Below are 21141 nucleotides of genomic sequence, written 5' to 3'. Positions count from 1 at the left end.
TTATCTTCGACTGGGGGTTGTTCCCTCAGCTTGCTCTTCATCATCTACATCTTGTTCTTCAGGATTTTCTTCATTCGTGTCTAGTCCATCAACATATTCTTTGCTTTGTTGTATATTGCATCCACATTTGTTACCAATTTCAGGGTTTTGTTTTTCATTTTGGTTTATTTGTAAAGTGTTTTTCCTCACGTGGCATTTTTGTATTTTCTTTTCCTACCAATATTTTTATGTTGGAAAGAAGTTTGTGATTAAAATATTTGTATACAAATGAGAGAGATTAACGTTTCTTCATCTCTAGGTAGTAACAGGCCCGTGCGCGAGTGCTGATCCTCGGAACCACCTCAAGAACAGACGCAAAAACAAAAATGTGTATATAATACACTAGACAGGAGCGATGATACATGTTTATGAAGAGCATCCCGGTGATGCGCGGGGCATAGCGTCACCGGAATGTGAAAGTGTTACTCTTTTCTTTGTTATTTTTTTACTATGTACGAAAACCTAATTCTTTAGCTATAATGTAAGTTTTTCCACAGAAATCAGAATCTAAGTATTAACTATTTGTTCAATTTTTAATTAAATGAAAAAAAATTATATATTTAGAGAGCTGCCGACTAGTATTTATTTTTTTTTTGCTTTTGAATTGCTATTGAAACATAAAATATGAAAAGATTATTTCAATAAAAGTAGTCTGAAAGTATATACAAAGCGAGTTTTATAATTAAAAGAGAATTTGAGGAAAATTTTTAATTTCAAAGCTCAAGTTTTGAGCTTTTTAATGTACGCCTTAATCCGAGTCTAATTAAATTTTTACAACTTGGACTTTGCATTAGATAAAGAACGACTTTTTCATTTATAATTGTGAACAAAATTATAAATTAAAATTCAAAATCCTGTAGTTGAGAGTGGTATTAAACATATATATTCAGAAAGAGTTATAGGACTCACTTTGATTGATCGAATTATAAAATATTCAATATTTACTGGCAAAGATGTAACATCAAAACAGTTTTTTTATGGAGCGGGTGTTAAATTATTTTTATTATAGTATCACATGCTGGAATGACTCAAAAACACACACACATTAATCTGATGCTTTCTTTACTCAAAACTCCTTAACCCGTTCTCTGCGCCAATCGTCAATCGTTTGGCTTGAGAATTCCTTATTTTGACTGAGATCTATGGAAGTCAGGCTAAACTATCAATATGGGCTTAGCGTCATCGATGTGTTCGACGAGTTTAAGATATCAACCCAAATTCCAAGCCTTGTTATCTTGGAATGTCGTTTACAGAGTGGTCAGCAAACTTCGCAGCATCAACGCGAAATCACAGCTCATCCTCATAAACAAAGGTTAAATGCTCCATAATAGTGTGTGTTCATTCCATGCAGCGGCTGACCCCAAGGATGCATTCATCAATTTGAGAATGTTATTCGAAATCGACTTGAGAATGGTCCAGGACGGACCGAAACGTCGTCGTCCCTTCACTTTCTAGTGTGGTCTGGTCAACATACTTCAGCCACGTTATTGTGACTCCTCGTCTGCATGTTATTCGAATTTTCTCAAATATAAATTATTATATGTTGGTATATTGTGCATATTTAGGTGTAGGTTAGATGTTTTAGGTTCTGTTGACAATTGTATTTGTAGTATGTGGGAGAAGCATTTACAGAGCTGTGATTCGAACAGAGGTCGTCAGCGAAGTACTGTGTTCGATAAATCTTCGAACGCTACTAGTAGAGTTGTAAGTGAAACGTTGTTCATTCATAAACAAGACGTTAGGCAACTGGTATGGAATTAACATCTGGCCGGTGTTGATGAGGACAACTGATAACATCCGAATTGTTCTCAAACATTGCTTCGTTCTCTCGGTATTCGAACCGCTTCACTTTAAACACTCCACTCACTCACCGCTAATTACAAACAGAACATAAGCAGCTAACTTAACCATACATACAATTCTAATATATAGTTATATACGAGAACCCCGATTTTGAATGCACAATACGTTCCAATTGATGAATGGGTGTTTATGGTCGGCCGCTGGGTGGACGAGCCGAACCCGAGGACGGGCTGTGAAATCACCTCACAGCGAAGCTCTTGGATCTTACGTGGATCCCGGATGTTAGCAGCTTCATGTATACTCTCATTTATCTTGATCTGCAAGATGAGTCTGTTTACGGGGGGGGGGGGAAGGGCCTTCAGCTTCTGGGGCAGCAATTCGCTTCATCGGTGAAAAATACGAGAGAATTGGCTGAATCAATCGTGACAAGAATCAAGCGAGCAGAGGTTCGGTCTCACTCCCGGAACACGACTCTCACCCTCCAAGCACAACCTTCGCGTACTTCCTCACTACCCATGTGGCGGTCGTTTGAATACTTTCATACCTATCCTCGGCGGGCTCGATCAAGGATAGGAGAGACTCGTAGGCGTCTTCAGAGCCTTGAGTGGGCGACGACGTGGTCGCCCTTTCATACCTATCCTCTCTGTCTCTCCCCCCCCTACCCCCCTCGCTAAAGCAACTAGGGATAGGCTCTTTGATCCTGGCAGATTGCATAGCACAGTCCACTCCAGCTTAGTCTCTCCCGTTGGGGGACAAATACCATGACTGAAGGGCCGCTAGGAGTCTGGAAACCATTCACATCTAACAAAAAAATGTAGCAGAAATATTGGATGAAAATTTACTCGAACACAAAATGTATTGGTGGTGTTTCGTGCCTTTATGGTACGTCCTTAGAAGCGTAAAGTGACCGCTTAGGAGCTGTTGTAGAGGTGTTGTGTTGGCACCTGTTGTGGTGTTGGCACCTGTTGTGGTGTTGGCACCTGTTGTGGTGTTGGCACCTGTTGTGGTGTTGGCACCTGTTGTGGTGTTGGCACCTGTTGTTGTGGTGTTGGCACCTGTTGTTGTGGTGTTGGCACCTGTTGTTGTGGTGTTGGCACCTGTTGTTGTGGTGTTGGCACCTGTTGTTGTGGTGTTGGCACCTGTTGCTGTGTTGGCACCTCCTGTTGTCGTGTTGGCACCTCCTGTTGTCGTGTTGGCACCTCCTGTTGTCGTGTTGGCACCTGCTGTTGTGGTGTTGGCACCTGTTGTGGTGGTGTTGGCACCTGTTGTGGTGGTGTTGGCACCTGTTGTTGTGGTGTTGGCACCTGCTGTTGTGGTGTTGGCACCTGTTGTTGTGGTGTTGGCACCTGTTGTCGTGTTGGCACCTGCTGTTGTGGTGTTGGCACCTGCTGTTGTGGTGTTGGCACCTGCTGTTGTGGTGTTGGCACCTGTTGTCGTGGTGTTGGCACCTGCTGTTGTCGTGGTGTTGGCACCTGCTGTTGTCGTGGTGTTGGCACCTGCTGTTGTGGTGTTGGCACCTGCTGTTGTGGTGTTGGCACCTGCTGTTGTGGTGTTGGCACCTGCTGTTGTGGTGTTGGCACCTGTTGTCGTGTTGGCACCTGTTGTATTGACCAATTTGGCAGGATATACAACATGAATTATGGACCCATGCATGAAGTATGCCACACTCATACACCATCAAGGGCGTGACTTTCTACACAAACAGAACCAGCTACACTATAACTAGCTACAAATGCATAAACAATAACACACTGGAGGGAAATAATATTTTGTGACAATAGTTGTCAAGTACTTGAAAAGTTTTCTTGCAAGATCGACAGTAAGAGGCTCATACTAGTAATTATAAATGAGCCGATCGATGCCCAGTAAAGGGTTTAGAATCTCTCTTGTACGGATACCATTACACATAAATATAACCCATCATAATGAGACGGACATTGCAGCCAAATTAGCGTGTAACAAAGATGAAGTTGAATGAGACCAAGGTATCCCCATCTCTGCTGTCAACACTATATTGTCCCAAACACTCAGGTCTGATAGGAAAGAAATTACTGACTCCCAACGACCTGAAAGCACCAGTATAAAAAGCTATGATTTGTACAGATCTGAAACCTATATTTATGGGCAGTACAAAACGTGGACCAGACTGTGCGACTCAGTGGTTGCCAGGATCAGGTTGGGTTACTGTTACCTGTGGCAGGTGGCTACCGTTACCTGTGGCAGGTGGCAACAGGTGACGGATCTCCCAATACTGAGCACTCAAAGTGCAAACTTTGTGAGCAGGAACTGCGGCAAGATCTCCCACACTACATCACCGAATATCCAGTTATTAGACCATTCAGACCCGTTGGCATGAGGTTCCTGGAGCTTTGCAATTACCTTATTCACTGTCGTGTTCTTGAAGATATCCTCACATTGCACCCAAAATTTGCCAGTGCAGACATAGCTATGTGATCCCAGTATTACCTTGGATCACATAGCCCCGTATGACTAACCATCCTCCGTGATGGTGGGACACGTCCCACACATGTCCCACACATATCCCACACACGTCCCAGTGCACGTGTGAAAACGCTGATGTACGTGATTGGTATGTAATCGTCCTAAGTGTGGTGGGTGCATTGCAATTGGGCAGTTGGTGGTGTGGGATTGTTAGGGGGGGTAGGGGGATGGTCGCGAGCAGGCCCTCCCTGCAGCCCTGAACTACCATTCCTGAAACTTAACTCGTGCAGGGAAACGCTCCCAGACGGCTGTAAAACTCCGATTGAAATTCCTACTGAAACCTGCAGTTGAAGGGAGAGGGTGTGGATGTGCGTGGGGTGTTGCGTGCTGTGTTGCATGCATTGTTGAGTGTTTTGCTGCTGGAGTCAGTCAGTCAGTGTGTGTTTGTGTGTTTGTGTGTGTATACTCACCTAGTTGTACTCACCTAGTTGTGCTTGCGGGGGTTGAGCTCTGGCTCTTTGGTCCCGCCTCTCAACCGTCAATCAACTGGTGTACAGGTTCCTGAGCCTACTGGGCTGTGTCATATCTACACTTGAAACTGTGTATGGAGTCAGCCTCCACCACATCACTGCCTAATGCATTCCATTTGTCAACCACTCTGACACTAAAAAAGTTCTTTCTAATATCTCTGTGGCTCATTTGGGCACTCAGTTTCCACCTGTGTCCCCTAGTGCGTGTGCCACTTGTGCTAACTTAAATAGCCTGTCTTTATCAACATCAGTGAAGTGAAACGTGGCTTTACTAAACCGTAGACTGTTATATATACTTTCTGACGTAGACTATGTACTCCCTTCATAGTCTAAGGTAGCTACACAAATGTGTAATTGCAAATGTGTGTGTGTGTGTGTGTGTGTGTTTGAGAGGAGGGGGGAAGGATATGTACAGAAAATATATATATTTTCCGTTTATAAAGAATTTATTTTTATTAAGTAATATATATATATATATATATTATTAAATATGACCGAAAAAGTAAGATTAATAATTCTAACACGAATTTTCTCAATCTTTCGTACATTACGCTTCACTGTTGGAGGTAAATCAAAAATCACTTCTCCAAAATTCATTTTTATTTCTAGTCTGACGCGACACGGGCGCGTTTCGTAAAACTTATTACATTTTCAAAGACTTCACAAATACACAACTGATTAGAACTTGCGTTTCCCTGATTTTATATCTACATTTGAGTGAGGTGGGAAGGGTGATGTGGCATTAACACAAGACAGAACACTAGGGGATATTAATAGGGTATTAAAAGTATCAACACAAGACAGAACAGAAACAATGGGTATTGAATAGAAGTGTTTGTAGAAAGCCTATTGGTCCATATTTCTTGATGCTTCTATATTGGAGCGGAGTCTTGAGGTGGGTAGAATATAGTTGTGCAATAATTGGCTGTTGATTGCTGGTGTTGACTTCTTGATGTGTAGTGCCTCGCAAACGTCAAGCCGCCTGCTATCGCTGTATCTATCGATGATTTCTGTGTTGTTTACTAGGATTTCTCTGGCGATGGTTTGGTTATGGGAAGAGATTATATGTTCCTTAATGGAGCCCTGTTGCTTATGCATCGTTAAACGCCTAGAAAGAGATGTTGTTGTCTTGCCTATATACTGGGTTTTTTGGAGCTTACAGTCCCCAAGTGGGCATTTGAAGGCATAGACGACGTTAGTCTCTTTTAAAGCGTTCTGTTTTGTGTCTGGAGAGTTTCTCATGAGTAGGCTGGCCGTTTTTCTGGTTTTATAGTAAATCGTCAGTTGTATCCTCTGATTTTTGTCTGTAGGGATAACGTTTCTATTAACAATATCTTTCAGGACCCTTTCCTCCGTTTTATGAGCTGTGGAAAAGAAGTTCCTGTAAAATAGTCTAATAGGGGGTATAGGTGTTGTGTTAGTTGTCTCTTCGGAGGTTGCATGGCTTTTCACTTTCCTTCTTATGATGTCTTCGATGAAACCATTGGAGAAGCCGTTATTGACTAGGACCTGCCTTACCCTACAGAGTTCTTCGTCGACTTGCTTCCATTCTGAGCTGTGGCTGAGAGCACGGTCGACGTATGCGTTAACAACACTCCTCTTGTACCTGTCAGGGCAGTCGCTGTTGGCATTTAGGCACATTCCTATGTTTGTTTCCTTTGTGTAGACTGCAGTGTGGAAACCTCCGCCCTTTTCCATGACTGTTACATCTAGAAAAGGCAGCTTCCCATCCTTTTCCGTCTCGTAAGTGAAACGCAGCACGGAACTCTGCTCAAATGCCTCCTTCAGCTCCTGCAGATGTCTGACATCAGGTACCTGTGTAAAAATGTCGTCAACATACCTGCAGTATATGGCCGGTTTCAAGTTCATGTCGACTAAGACTTTTTGCTCGATGGTACCCATGTAGAAGTTTGCAAACAGGACACCTAGGGGAGAACCCATGGCGACCCCATCTACTTGCTTATACATGTGCCCATCCGGGCTCAAGAAGGGTGCCTCTTTAGTACAAGCTTGGAGTAGTTTCCTCAGAATACTTTCTGGCATGTCAAGAGGAGTACGGGCTGTATCACGATACACTCTGTCGGCTATCATTCCGATTGTCTCGTCCACAGGTACGTTGGTAAACAGCGATTCCACGTCCAACGAGGCTCTTATCCCTGTGGCCCGTGCGCCCCGCAGTAAGTCCACAAATTCCTTTGGAGACTTCAGGCTGAAGGCGCAAGGAACATAAGGAGTCAGCAGGCCGTTGAGTCGCTTCGCCAGTCTGTACGTGGGTGTGGGTATCTGGCTAATGATTGGCCGAAGTGGGTTTCCAGGCTTGTGCGTCTTGACATTTCCATACGCATATCCAGGTTTATATTCCCCATGGATGGATATGCGTATGGAAATGTCAAGACGCACAAGCCTGGAAACCCACTTCGGCCAATCATTAGCCAGATACCCACACCCACGTACAGACTGGCGAAGCGACTCAACGGCCTGCTGACTCCTTATGTTCCTTGCGCCTTCAGCCTGAAGTCTCCAAAGGAATTTGTGGACTTACTGCGGGGCGCACGGGCCACAGGGATAAGAGCCTCGTTGGACGTGGAATCGCTGTTTACCAACGTACCTGTGGACGAGACAATCGGAATGATAGCCGACAGAGTGTATCGTGATACAGCCCGTACTCCTCTTGACATGCCAGAAAGTATTCTGAGGAAACTACTCCAAGCTTGTACTAAAGAGGCACCCTTCTTGAGCCCGGATGGGCACATGTATAAGCAAGTAGATGGGGTCGCCATGGGTTCTCCCCTAGGTGTCCTGTTTGCAAACTTCTACATGGGTACCATCGAGCAAAAAGTCTTAGTCGACATGAACTTGAAACCGGCCATATACTGCAGGTATGTTGACGACATTTTTACACAGGTACCTGATGTCAGACATCTGCAGGAGCTGAAGGAGGCATTTGAGCAGAGTTCCGTGCTGCGTTTCACTTACGAGACGGAAAAGGATGGGAAGCTGCCTTTTCTAGATGTAACAGTCATGGAAAAGGGCGGAGGTTTCCACACTGCAGTCTACACAAAGGAAACAAACATAGGAATGTGCCTAAATGCCAACAGCGACTGCCCTGACAGGTACAAGAGGAGTGTTGTTAATGCATACGTCGACCGTGCTCTCAGCCACAGCTCAGAATGGAAGCAAGTCGACGAAGAACTCTGTAGGGTAAGGCAGGTCCTAGTCAATAACGGCTTCTCCAATGGTTTCATCGAAGACATCATAAGAAGGAAAGTGAAAAGCCATGCAACCTCCGAAGAGACAACTAACACAACACCTATACCCCCTATTAGACTATTTTACAGGAACTTCTTTTCCACAGCTCATAAAATGGAGGAAAGGGTCCTGAAAGATATTGTTAATAGAAACGTTATCCCTACAGACAAAAATCAGAGGATACAACTGACGATTTACTATAAAACCAGAAAAACGGCCAGCCTACTCATGAGAAACTCTCCAGACACAAAACAGAACGCTTTAAAAGAGACTAACGTCGTCTATGCCTTCAAATGCCCACTTGGGGACTGTAAGCTCCAAAAAACCCAGTATATAGGCAAGACAACAACATCTCTTTCTAGGCGTTTAACGATGCATAAGCAACAGGGCTCCATTAAGGAACATATAATCTCTTCCCATACCCAAACCATCGCCAGAGAAATCCTAGTAAACAACACAGAAATCATCGATAGATACAGCGATAGCAGGCGGCTTGACGTTTGCGAGGCACTACACATCAAGAAGTCAACACCAGCAATCAACAGCCAATTATTGCACAACTATATTCTACCCACCTCAAGACTCCGCTCCAATATAGAAGCATCAAGAAATATGGACCAATAGGCTTTCTACAAACACTTCTATTCAATACCCATTGTTTCTGTTCTGTCTTGTGTTGATACTTTTAATACCCTATTAATATCCCCTAGTGTTCTGTCTTGTGTTAATGCCACATCACCCTTCCCACCTCACTCAAATGTAGATATAAAATCAGGGAAACGCAAGTTCTAATCAGTTGTGTATTTGTGAAGTCTTTGAAAATGTAATAAGTTTTACGAAACGCGCCCGTGTCGCGTCAGACTAGAAATAAAAATGAATTTTGGAGAAGTGATTTTTGATTTACCTCCAACAGTGAAGCGTAATGTACGAAAGATTGAGAAAATTCGTGTTAGAATTATTAATCTTACTTTTTCGGTCATATTTAATAATATATGTCTACAGGAAAGACTGCTACCAAAATATACTAATATATATATATATATATATATATATATATATATATATATATATATATGTCGTACCTAGTAGCCAGAACGCACTTCTCAGCCTACTATGCAAGGCCCGATTTGCCTAATATGCCAAGTTTTCATTATTTAATTGTTTTTGACTACCAAACCTACCTAACCTAACCTAACTTTCTCGGCCACCTAACCTAACCTAACCTATAAAGATAGGTTAGGTTAGGTTAGGTAGGGTTGGTTAGGTTCGGTCATATATCTACGTTAATTTTAACTCCAATAAAAAAAAATTACCTCATACATAATGAAATGGGTAGCTTTATCATTTCATAAGAAAAAAATTAGAGAAAATATATTAATTCAGGAAAACTTGGCTTATTAGGCAAATCAGGCCTTGCATAGTAGGCTGAGAAGTGCGTTCTGGCTACTAGGTACGACATATATATATATATATATAATAATATAATATATGTGGTGTCTGTGGTGTTAAGGAAGTGGAGCGGTTGCTAAGTGGAGTTAGTGGAGCGGGAGGAGCGGTCGAGGACATTAGCGCCGCAACAAATTAGAGCAAGGAGTGTCTTGGGGACGATGGGCTATGCAAGACGCTGATTAAGGCGAGCGCTTGAGCGGACACCGCGGACCTTTCAGAGGCACTTGAGTGTGTCTAGACGAGGGCTTCTCTCACACGTGGCGGTCGTGGGGAGAATCTTGGCTCGGCACACTACAGTCTTGGAGTAATAATTCGAATTTAATATTTTTGTCTTTGTGTGTAGTTTAGCTCCTGTCCTCCCGTTTGTGTCTTTGTCGTGTCCCAGGTCTTTGTTTTCGTGCCCCAGGTCTTTGTTTTCGTGCCCCGGGTCCTTGTTTTCGTGCCCCAGGTCTTTGTTTTCGTGCCCCAGGTCCTTGTTTTCGTGCCCCAGTTCCTTGTTTTCGTGTCCCGGGTCCTTGTTTTCGTGCCCCGGGTCCTTGTTTTCGTGCCCCGGGTCCTTGTTTTCGTGCCCCGGGTCCTTGTTTTCGTGCCCCGGGTCCTTGTTTTCGTGCCCCGGGTCTTTGTTTTCGTGCCCCGGGTCCTTGTTTTCGTGTCCCGGGTTCTTGTTTTCGTGTCCCGGGACCTTGTTTCGGTGCCCCAGGTCCTTGTTTTCGTGTCCCGGTCCCTTGTTTTCGTGTCCCGGTCCCTTGTTTTCGTGTCCCGGTCCCTTGTTTTCGTGTCCCGGTCCCTTGTTTTCGTGTCCCGGTCCCTTGTTTTCGTGTCCCGATCCCTTGTTTTCGTGTCCCGATCCCTTGTTTTCGTGTCCCGGTCCCTTGTTTTCGTGTCCCGGGTCCTTGTTTTCGTGTCCCGGGACCTTGTTTTCGGTGCCCCGGGTCCTTGTTTTCGGTGCCCCGGGTCCTTGTTTTCGGTGCCCCGGGTCCTTGTTTTCGGTGCCCCGGGACCTTGTTTCGGTGCCCCGGGACCTTGTTTCGGTGCCCCGGGACCTTGTTTCGGTGCCCCGGGACCTTGTTTCAGTGCCCCGGGACCTTGTTTCGGTGCCCCGGGACCCTGTTTCGGTGCCCCGGGTCCTTGTTTCGGTGCCCCGGGTCCTTGTCCTCGTAACCCCCCCCCCCCAGGTCCTTTTGTCAATTAGGGGTTTTCTAAGGCAATTACTTTGCATTGTGATGGGATTACAAAAAGGAGGATACTTGTAGCTATAATTAATTTGTATTGTAACTTTTCTAGTTATTATCTCTAGCCGTGGCGACGTGGTTCGTTTTGGTGGGGGTCGAACTATTTCTTTTTTTCCGTCTGGGGTATGTAGGTTAGCATATCACTATTGCCAGGTGATGTGCTGGGATGGTCTGAGTGTACCGGGTGATGTGCTGGGATGGTCTGAGTGTACCGGGTGATGTGCTGGGATGGTCTGAGTGTACCGGGTGATGTGCTAGGATGGTCTGAGTGTACCAGGTGATGTGCTGGGTGGTCTGAGTGTACCGGGTGATGTGCTGGGATGGTCTGAGTGTACCAGGTGATGTGCTGGGTGGTCTGAGTGTACCGGGTGATGTGCTGGGTGGTCTGAGTGTACCGGGTGATGTGCTGGATGGTGTGAGTGTACCGGGTGATGTGCTGGGTGGTCTGAGTGTACCGGGTGATGTGCTGGGTGGTCTGAGTGTACCGGGTGATGTGCTGGATGGTCTGAGTGTACCGGGTGATGTGCTGGGTGGTCTGAGTGTACCAGGTGATGTGCTGGGTGGTCTGAGTGTACCAGGTGATGTGCTGGGTGGTCTGAGTGTACCAGGTGATGTGCTGGATGGTCTGAGTGTACCAGGTGATGTGCTGGGTGGTCTGAGTGTACCAGGTGATGTGCTGGGTGGTCTGAGTGTACCAGGTGATGTGCTGGGTGGTCTGAGTGTACCAGGTGATGTGCTGGATGGTCTGAGTGTACCGGGTGATGTGCTGGGTGGTCTGAGCATACCAGGTGATGTGCTGGATGGTGTGAGTGTACCGGGTGATGTGCTGGGTGGTCTGAGCATACCAGGTGATGTGCTGGGTGGTCTGAGCATACCAGGTGATGTGCTGGGAGGTCTGAGTGTACCGGGTGATGTGCTGGATGGTCTGTGTACCTGGTGATGTGCTGGATGGTCTGTGTACCGGGTGATGTGCTGGATGGTCTGAGTGTACCGGGTGATGTGCTGGATGGTCTGAGTGTACCGGGTGATGTGCTGGGATGGTCTGAGTGTACCGGGTGATGTGCTGGGATGGTCTGAGTGTACCGGGTGATGTGCTGGGATGGTCTGAGTGTACCGGGTGATGTGCTGGGATGGTCCGAGTGTACCGGGTGATGTGCTGGGATGGTCTGAGTGTACCGGGTGATGTGCTGGGATGGTCTGAGTGTACCGGGTGATGTGCTGGGTGGTCTGAGTGTACCGGGTGATGTGCTGGGTGGTCTGAGTGTACCAGGTGATGTGCTGGGTGGTCTGAGTGTACCAGGTGATGTGCTGGGTGGTCTGAGTGTACCGGGTGATGTGCTGGGTGGTCTGAGTGTACTAGGTGATGTGCTGGGTGGTCTGAGTGTACCGGGTGATGTGCTGGGTGGTCTGAGAACCAGGTGATGTGCTGGGTGGTCTGAGTGTACTAGGTGATGTGCTGGGTGGTCTGAGTGTACCGAGTGATGTGCTGGGTGGTCTGAGTGTACCGGGTGATGTGCTGGGATGGTCTGAGTGTACCGGGTGATGTGCTGGGATGGTCTGAGTGTACCGGGTGATGTGCTGGGATGGTCTGAGTGTACCGGGTGATGTGCTGGGATGGTCTGAGTGTACCGGGTGATGTGCTGGGATGGTCTGAGTGTACCGGGTGATGTGCTGGGATGGTCTGAGTGTACCGGGTGATGTGCTGGGATGGTCTGAGTGTACCGGGTGATGTGCTGGGATGGTCTGAGTGTACCGGGTGATGTGCTGGGTGGTCTGAGTGTACCGGGTGATGTGCTGGGTGGTCTGAGTGTACCAGGTGATGTGCTGGGATGGTCTGAGTGTACCAGGTGATGTGCTGGGTGGTCTGAGTGTACCGGGTGATGTGCTGGATGGTCTGAGTGTACCGGGTGATGTGCTGGGTGGTCTGAGTGTACCAGGTGATGTGCTGGGTGGTCTGAGTGTACCAGGTGATGTGCTGGGTGGTCTGAGTGTACCAGGTGATGTGCTGGGTGGTCTGAGTGTACCAGGTGATGTGCTGGGTGGTCTGAGTGTACCAGGTGATGTGCTGGGTGGTCTGAATGTACCAGGTGATGTGCTGGGTGGTCTGAGTGTACCAGGTGATGTGCTGGGTGGTCTGAGTGTACCAGGTGATGTGCTGGGTGGTCTGAGTGTACCAGGTGATGTGCTGGGTGGTCTGAGTGTACCAGGTGATGTGCTGGGTGGTCTGAGTGTACCAGGTGATGTGCTGGGTGGTCTGAGTGTACCAGGTGATGTGCTGGGTGGTCTGAGTGTACCGGGTGATGTGCTGGGTGGTCTGAGTGTACCGGGTGATGTGCTGGGTGGTCTGAGTGTACCGGGTGATGTGCTGGGTGGTCTGAGTGTACCGGGTGATGTGCTGGGTGGTCTGAGTGTACCGGGTGATGTGCTGGGTGGTCTGAGTGTACCAGGTGATGTGCTGGATGGTCTGAGTATACCGGGTGATGTGCTGGATGGTCTGAGCGTACCGGGTGATGTGCTGGGTGGTCTGAGCATACCAGGTGATGTGCTGGATGGTGTGAGTGTACCGGGTGATGTGCTGGATGGTCTGAGCATACCAGGTGATGTGCTGGGTGGTCTGAGCATACCGGGTGATGTGCTGGGAGGTCTGAGTGTACCGGGTGATGTGCTGGATGGTCTGAGCATACCGGGTGATGTGGTGGGAGGTCTGAGTGTACCGGGTGATGTGCTGGATGGTCTGAGCATACCAGGTGATGTGCTGGGTGGTCTGAGTGTACCTGGTGATGTGCTGGATGGTCTGTGTACCTGGTGATGTGCTGGGTGGTCTGAGTGTACCGGGTGATGTGCTGGATGGTCTGAGTGTACCGGGTGATGTGCTGGGATGGTCTGAGCATACCGGGTGATGTGCTGGGATGGTCTGAGTGTACCGGGTGATGTGCTGGGATGGTCTGAGTGTACCGGGTGATGTGCTGGGATGGTCTGAGTGTACCGGGTGATGTGCTGGGATGGTCTGAGTGTACCAGGTGATGTGCTGGGATGGTCTGAGTGTACCGGGTGATGTGCTGGGTGGTCTGAGTGTACCGGGTGATGTGCTGGGTGGTCTGAGTGTACCGGGTGATGTGCTGGGTGGTCTGAGTGTACCGGATGATGTGCTGGGTGGTCTGAGTGTACCGGGTGATGTGCTGGGTGGTCTGAGTGTACCGGGTGATGTGCTGGGTGGTCTGAGTGTACCGGGTGATGTGCTGGGTGGTCTGAGTGTACTGGGTGATGTGCTGGGTGGTCTGAGTGTACCGGGTGATGTGCTGGGTGGTCTGAGAACCAGGTGATGTGCTGGGTGGTCTGAGTGTACTAGGTGATGTGCTGGGTGGTCTGAGTGTACCGGGTGATGTGCTGGGTGGTCTGAGAACCAGGTGATGTGCTGGGTGGTCTAAGTGTACCAGGTGATGTGCTGGATGGTCTGAGTGTACCAGGTGATGTGCTGGATGGTCTGAGTGTACCAGGTGATGTGCTGGATGGTCTGAGTGTACCAGGTGATGTGCTTTAATAGGGAACACTACTTTCACTAAGAGAAGAGGAATCAATTCTCCGTTTCAAGTAATCAAACCTCTAAGGAAGCGTCATTGAATTAACAAGTAACTCTGTTTTCTCTGCAGCAAAACGAGTGGAAGCAGACATGTTTTTTTCTGCCCAAAAGCAGACTGCAGCAGTTGTATAGTTTTTGCCTGTGATTTTTTTTTGTTATTCAAAGTGTTGGGAAAAGTTGAAAATTTACGCGGCAGATGTAATTAAGTGATCACAGAAGCATGTATACATTCTAGTCAGCATGTATAGAGTCTTTTGTTTATACATTCTGGTCTAAAAGTGGCCTGTAGCTGCTGTTGTTGTTTGTGGTATAATATTTTAATTAACCTGCCCCTTGAGTCATTTAGCGTACATTAACCTGAGTTATCTAAGCTAGTGTAAGTTAAGGCAAGGGCCGCTAACACGCGGCTCCTTGAGAGTTTGTGGTGGTTAGCTTGCGAGGCAGAGTCGTTGAGCTGCGTACTGTTTCAAGATTAATTTCCGTTGTCGGGGACAGGAAGCGTTGGTGTGTGTGTGTGTGTGTGTGTGTGTGTGTGTGTGTGTGTGTGTGTGTGTGTGTGTGTGTGTGTGTGTGTGTGTGTGTGTGAGTGAGGGAATGAGTGTGCTTCCGTCACTATCATCAGCTGTAAATGTAAACCCCCAAGCCCCCCCTCCCAAACCCCCTCAAGCCCCCCCCCACCAAACCCCCCCAAGCCCCCCCCCAACCCCCCCCCCAAACCCCCCCCCCCAACCCCCCCCCCCCCCCCAAAACCCCCCAAGCCCCCTTCAACGCCCCACCCCCATAACCCCCTTCCTTCCACCACCCATGCAAGCAACACAACCCACGCAATCAGCCCTTCCCCCCCCCCCCACCACCTCCACCCACAACTCCCCCCCCCCACCCCCTCCACCCTCCCCACCCACCCACCAACACACAAACATTCACACAACAAAACAGCAGAAACACATTCCAAACTCTGCCTAGTTTTATATATATAAAAGCGAACACATCCACCGCCAGATTTACATCAACTAAATTAACACTGGCTCAAAAATTTGACCGTAAAAGCTGTTCAATAAAACTGAGTTATATTTTGAAAAAAAAAAATAGAGAAATTCTGCATTTAGAATACATAGCATAAAGTTCATTTATTGAACGTTTAGGTGAATCGGCCTGAAACAATGGAGCCGTAATGGCCCAGAGGTAGTTGCATAGTTTATGCTAATATCAGGAGTCAAGGCTCTTATCACTTCCGGCATCATTGTGTGTGTGCTCACGTAACAAAAAATGGAGGCCTGGTCGAGGACCGGGCCGCGTGGACGCGACGTCCCGAAATCATCTCTAGATAACCTCAAGATAACGAGATAACCTGGTTAGAGGTTAGCGTGACCTGCCGACCTCACACGCTCTCCACAACCCCTTGGTGTCTGTTCTACGAGCCTTGGACCATCTTAAGGTGAAAAAGTGTCCGTAAAAATGGGGGAGTAGGAGACCAGTCAGATGGGGCGGGTCTCCTACACCCCCTCCCTCCAGCCGGCTGGCTGGCCGGCCGCCCCCCTGGCGTCAGGCTATATCCGGCTGTGTACATGGTTGTCGGGCCGTGATTGGAGCCTTTCTGAGGTGTCCATTGGTCAATCAGCCGGTTGATTGGGGCCAAGAGTGGCGGCGACAGCCCGCGGACTGCCATTGTAGGCCTGCATGTCCTGGACGTCCCTCCCCCCCCCCCCTCTCGCTTCATGCAGGTCGGCGTTCAATCCCCGACCGTCCAAGTGGTTGGGCACCATTCCTTCCCCCTCCCCCCGTCCCATCCCAAAGCCTTATCCTGACCCATTCCCAGGGCTATATTGTCGTAATGGCTTGGCGCTTTCCCTTGATAATTCCATTCCTTCCTCCTCTCCCTCCCCCCCCCCCCGGGGGAGCCCCAGAGTGTAATTGGGGAGGAAGGGGGGTGGAGGAGAATGGAAAGGGAATTATCAGGGGAAAGAGCCAAGTCATAACGACTATATAGCACTGGGAAGGGGTCAGGATAAGGCTTTGGGATGGGACAGGGGGGGGGCGGAGGAAGGAATGGTGCCCAAAAACGTGTGGACGGTCGGGGATTGAACGCCGACCTGCATGAAGTGAGATTCTCTAGCGTGTTTGCTCGGTCTGGATTCATTCAGCATTTATGCAACCGCTTACGAAACCTGTACAACTTTATTTAAATCATAAGGGCCTTGTCATTGTGTGGTTCAAGGACTGTAGCATGGGGGAGGGGGTGAATCAAAGTGTGATTACGGAGAAGTGAATGATGTAACGACAGTATTATCAGTTCACAAAGAATTCTCAATGGCGTTATATATGGATAAAAATCATTTCCATTGATATGTCTGGCCATTGTGATGTAATGGGAATACCAATACGGTAGGCCAGAGTGTGGTCGGGTTGACTGTAAAACCCTGGTTGGGCTCCGGTTTGGGGCCTCCAGAACTTCTCAGTGAATTCAGTAGAGTTCAGGGTTGTACCCGGATGGGGTTCTGAAAATTCAGCTACTCCCCAACCTCGGCCCCGAGGCCAAGCCTGACTTGTGAGAGCTTGGTCCACCAGGCTGTTGCTTGGAGCGGTCCGCAGGCCCACATATCCGCTACAGCACCTCTTGAAGAAAATGATCTAGTTTTCTCTCAAGGTGTCCAAGGTTGGTGGGCTTTTGTACCATAGTGGCCGATTTGGGTAGGGCTTGTATCTGAGATTCAACAGTTCGAGTCATTTCACTGCCTCTAAGTGATTTTTCATTATCTGTGTTGTCTGTCACGCTGGAGATAATGAACATGACTGTTAACACATCGGAATATTTTAATACCAACACTGTCTCTGTAACACTTGCACTACGGGAAGCCCACACACAGGGGAAATGAACCTGTTAGGACAGGTATGAAATATTTGTACACTGCAAGAATATATATTTGATAATAAAACTGAATAGGCCTAACACACTTGGATGAATCACAGAAAACGGACACAAGAGTGGATATCTGAGGCCTAACAGAAGAGGGTGGCCCAGATGCCTATGAAACATTACTTACGGGCTATTCATACCCGTGCCACCTCTTGGGTGGCTTAAGCTTCATCAATCAATAAATCTATGAAACAGTAAGACATGTACACATGTTTATCAATGGTCACCAAAAAGCAAACCACGAGACGTAGTGTCTTCATCAACAAAATCCAAAAGTCCATTCCATGCATCCGCCAAACCCAGATTAAATCCAGGAAAGATATCAGATTAGAGTGGTGATAAGTGGAGTACTTCAAGGCTCGGTACTGTCACCCGTTTGATCAAATATGCGTTAACTAATTAGTATAGGAAATACGCTAATTATTATCCATGTTTACTGAGGACAATGCATTGGAAAATGAAGTAGATTCCCCGAGATGATCTAAGAAATGGCGACTGAATGTTTATCCCGTCGCAGCAAAGCAGCAAGATGGCCTCAAACACTCAACAGAACGAAGGGAAGGCAACTCCCCAATTTGGAGAGAGAGAGAGATGGAGTAAACACAACTCCATCACTATAGTGTCATCCATCACCATAACGTCGCCAGCAGTCGCAAGAAAACACCAATTACGAAGTATGTCACGATTAGAATCTTACGATGCAACTTTATCGTAAGATAACAGTTTTCTATATCTAGTATCTATATGCTATGTATATCTAGATACTATTGTGTGTGTGTGTATAATACGAGTATCACCTCCACCAGTGTTCCATACACAAGACTGTAGAGCAGGTTTGTGCTATTTGAAGAAAACTCCATGTTGCACGGCCTTGTGCAACTGGCCTGCAACATACTTAAGAGGCCGTCACTACTCTGCAACCTCCCAGTAGTTGACCGTAAGCACCGTTTCTCATCGACTTCGTATGTGTCATCTAAACGTCGCTTGAGGAGTCGAACCTGCGACGCCTGGGCTCACCCCACTGGCTACCACAGTACCGATACCACTCCTCCACTCATGGGTGGAGTCGTTCTATATATATATATATATACATATTAAGTTGCTTAGGCCCGTAAGCTTCTGTTTGGGCCAATGTTCTACAAATTTAATGTTGTCGAATTGTGAGAACTATCAGAAAGTCAGCGTCAAGGAATATTGAAATACACGAGGCCTATGTTGCCACCAGGCCTATGTTGCCACCAGGCCTATGTTGCCACCACGCCTAAGTAGCCACCAGGCCTATGTTGCCACCAGGCCTATGTAGCCACCAGGCCTATGTTGCCACCAGGCCTATGTTGCCACCAGGCCTGTGTTGCCACCAGGCCTATGTTGCCACCAGGCCTATGTTGCCACCAGGCCTATGTTGCCACCAGGCCTATGTTGCCACCAGGCCTATGTTGCCACCAGGCCTATGTTGCCACCAGGCCTATGTTGCCACCAGGCCTATGTTGCCACCAGGCCTATGTAGCCTTCAGGCCTATGTTGCCACCAGGCCTGTGTTGCCACCAGGAATATGTTGCCACCAGGCCTGTGTTGCCACCAGGCCTGTGTTGCCACCAGGCCTGTGTTGCCACCAGGCCTGTGTTGCCACCAGGCCTGTGTTGCCACCAGGCCTGTGTTGCCACCAGGCCTGTGTTGCCACCAGGCCTGTGTTGCCACCAGGCCTGTGTTGCCACTAGGCCTGTGTTGCCACCAGGCCTGTGTTGCCACCAGGCCTGTGTTGCCACCAGGCCTGTGGCAACACAGGCCTGGTGGCAACACAGGCCTGTGTTGCCACCAGGCAACATTAAAATACACTAACTTATCCTAGTTAGTGTATTTTTTATTTTAGTGGTAAGTAATTTACTTACTGAGATGAGCTCGTAAGCTCATGGTTGTAACTGCACCTGTGATATAATGGGGTTAGTGGCGCGAAGAATTGGATCCAGTTTCAATTGTTACTACACCACTAACCTCCTTATTTTATAAAGGTGCAGGTACGGAGCTCTATCTTACTGTACAAGATGTAACCCGCTTATTGGGGCAGAACATGTAATGTTGTTGTTGTTATTGATGTTAAATTGGGGTTGTTGACTCCGTCAGCCTCTGGTTTCGGGGGTGAAGTGCTGCTCACACTCATGTAGCAGTTCCTGCTCACACTCATGTAGCAGTTCCTGCTCACACTCATGTAGCAGTTCCTGCTCACAGAGTTTGCACCTGGAGTGTTCAGGATTGGGAGATCCGTCACCTGCAGCCACCTGCCACAGGTAACGGTAACCCAACCTGATCCTGGCAACCAATGTGTCGCACAGTCTAGTCGACGTTTTGTGCTTCCCATAGAATAGATTTCAGATCTGAACAAATCATAGCTTTTTATACTAGTGCTTGCAGGTCGTTGGCCCTGATGCACCTGTTCACCTAGCAGTGAATAGGTACCTGAGAGTTACAGCCGCTACGGGCTGCTTCCTGGGTATGTGTAACAAAAAGGAGGCCTGGTCGAGGACCGGGCCGCGGGGACGCTAAGCCCCGAAATCATCTCAAGATAACCTCAAAGCCACGACCCCCATCACTATTACTGCTGTAACACACATGTTTTATCCACTGGTACAAGTAGAGTCGCCTCACCGCGGAAATTGTGACACCAGTGTGTCGGAGCCCTAGACCACATACAGCCACACCTCATTATTCACCACAACACCACAGTTACAGCCCCGCTCCTGTGCCAGGTATGTTCACTACGGGCTCGCCATAGCCCGTGCTACTTGCCCCGCTCCTGTGCCAGGTATGTTCACTACGGGCTCGCCATAGCCCGTGCTACTTGCAACTTTTTGTTCCCAGTAGATGAATGTAAAACATCATCATCATTCACTATAGACATTAACAGGTGGTACTGCTTACAAGTTGGCTCGGGGGGGGGGGGGGTGGTTGTACCTCGCCTAGCGCCGTAACCTGTGCTTGGCTGATAACTGCTGGTGGTGGCTTGGGTGTTTCATCAAACAAGCAGACTGAGTGTGATAGATAGCTAGGGCGGGGGTGTTCTCTCTGCCAGTCGGGGGGGGGATGGGGGGGCTTAGCCCTGGGCTCTCTTAGCCCTGGGCTCTCTTAGCCCTGGGCTCTCTTAGCCCTGGGCTCTCTTAAATACGCGAGCAGTTTCACATTCTTGAGCAGACAGCTAGAGGGTCCTCGCTTCACCGGAGGATTACACACGAGGAGGACAGATTCGGTACTGGCGGCTCTAGAGGGGGAAGGGGAAGGGGGGCTGAATGACAACAGCAACACCCCCTTCCCTCTCCACTCTCCCCCCTCCCTTTCCCCCTCCTCCTAACCATCTTATAAGTTACACAGTGACTTTGTGAGGTTAATGTACTCTGTTGTTCCATTAATTAACATGTGTGATATGTCGAAGAAGGGGGGGGGAGGGGGCAGTCAGCCATATTGGTGTTAGTTGCCTGGTCAGTGGGTGGAGTTGCTAGTTCTCTAGTTACTCTAGTAGTTAGTTAATTAAAGTGTGAAATAAATGTCAATATAGTATTAATTATTCATGAAAGTATACGTATGTAATTAAATGGCCTCCTTTTTTAAAGTTGTGAATAATTGTCTTTGAACGTAATACCTGAAGATCTTGGATTTATGTCTAAAGTCTTGGGTGTTTTAGAAGATGGTGTGAAAGGCATGGTCTGAGGGTTACTTACTACAAGAGTGAGATTTTGCAAATAGCATATCTTGAGTTTAATGCTTGCAGTTGTTAATGTTGCTAATAGCTAACTGTTGACAGGAGATGAGTGCCCTTCCTTGTCTAAAATGACTGGGTGGTGGCAGCTCTTAACTCTTTGTACCCATATTTTCTCTTACTGCAGTCTACCCTTCATTCCATTTTCAATATCT

The 21141-nt window shown here is 47.8% G+C and overlaps 1 protein-coding gene across 1 annotated transcript; it reads right to left on the bottom strand.

Annotated features, from left to right (window-relative positions):
- On the bottom strand, positions 1 to 20930 carry LOC138366867 (uncharacterized). The gene is made up of 4 exons (XM_069328155.1): positions 20870 to 20930; positions 16936 to 17114; positions 2805 to 3440; positions 1 to 213 (listed from the first exon to the last, which is right to left on the bottom strand). Exons 1-4 carry the CDS (start codon positions 20928 to 20930, stop codon positions 1 to 3), a joined length of 1089 nt encoding a protein of 362 aa, XP_069184256.1.
- Between the last annotated feature and the right edge of the window lie 211 nt (positions 20931 to 21141).

This window comes from Procambarus clarkii, chromosome 20, assembly GCF_040958095.1.
Source record: "Procambarus clarkii isolate CNS0578487 chromosome 20, FALCON_Pclarkii_2.0, whole genome shotgun sequence".
Lineage (NCBI taxonomy): Eukaryota > Metazoa > Arthropoda > Malacostraca > Decapoda > Cambaridae > Procambarus > Procambarus clarkii.
This window is presented reverse-complemented; position numbering and strand designations above follow the sequence as displayed.

What these genes read in the sequence shown, in the direction of transcription:
- LOC138366867 (XM_069328155.1), bottom strand. Translation starts at nt 20,930, where the DNA reads ATGCCTTTCACACCATCTTCTAAAACACCCAAGACTTTAGACATAAAT. An exon ending in TAGATCATTTTCTTCAAGAG is followed by an intron (nt 3,441 to 16,935) that starts GTGCTGTAGCGG and finishes TCAATACAACAG; the next exon opens with GTGCCAACACGACAACAGGT. An exon ending in AGGTGCCAACACCACAACAG is followed by an intron (nt 214 to 2,804) that starts GTGCCAACACCA and finishes AAATATTGGTAG; the next exon opens with GAAAAGAAAATACAAAAATG.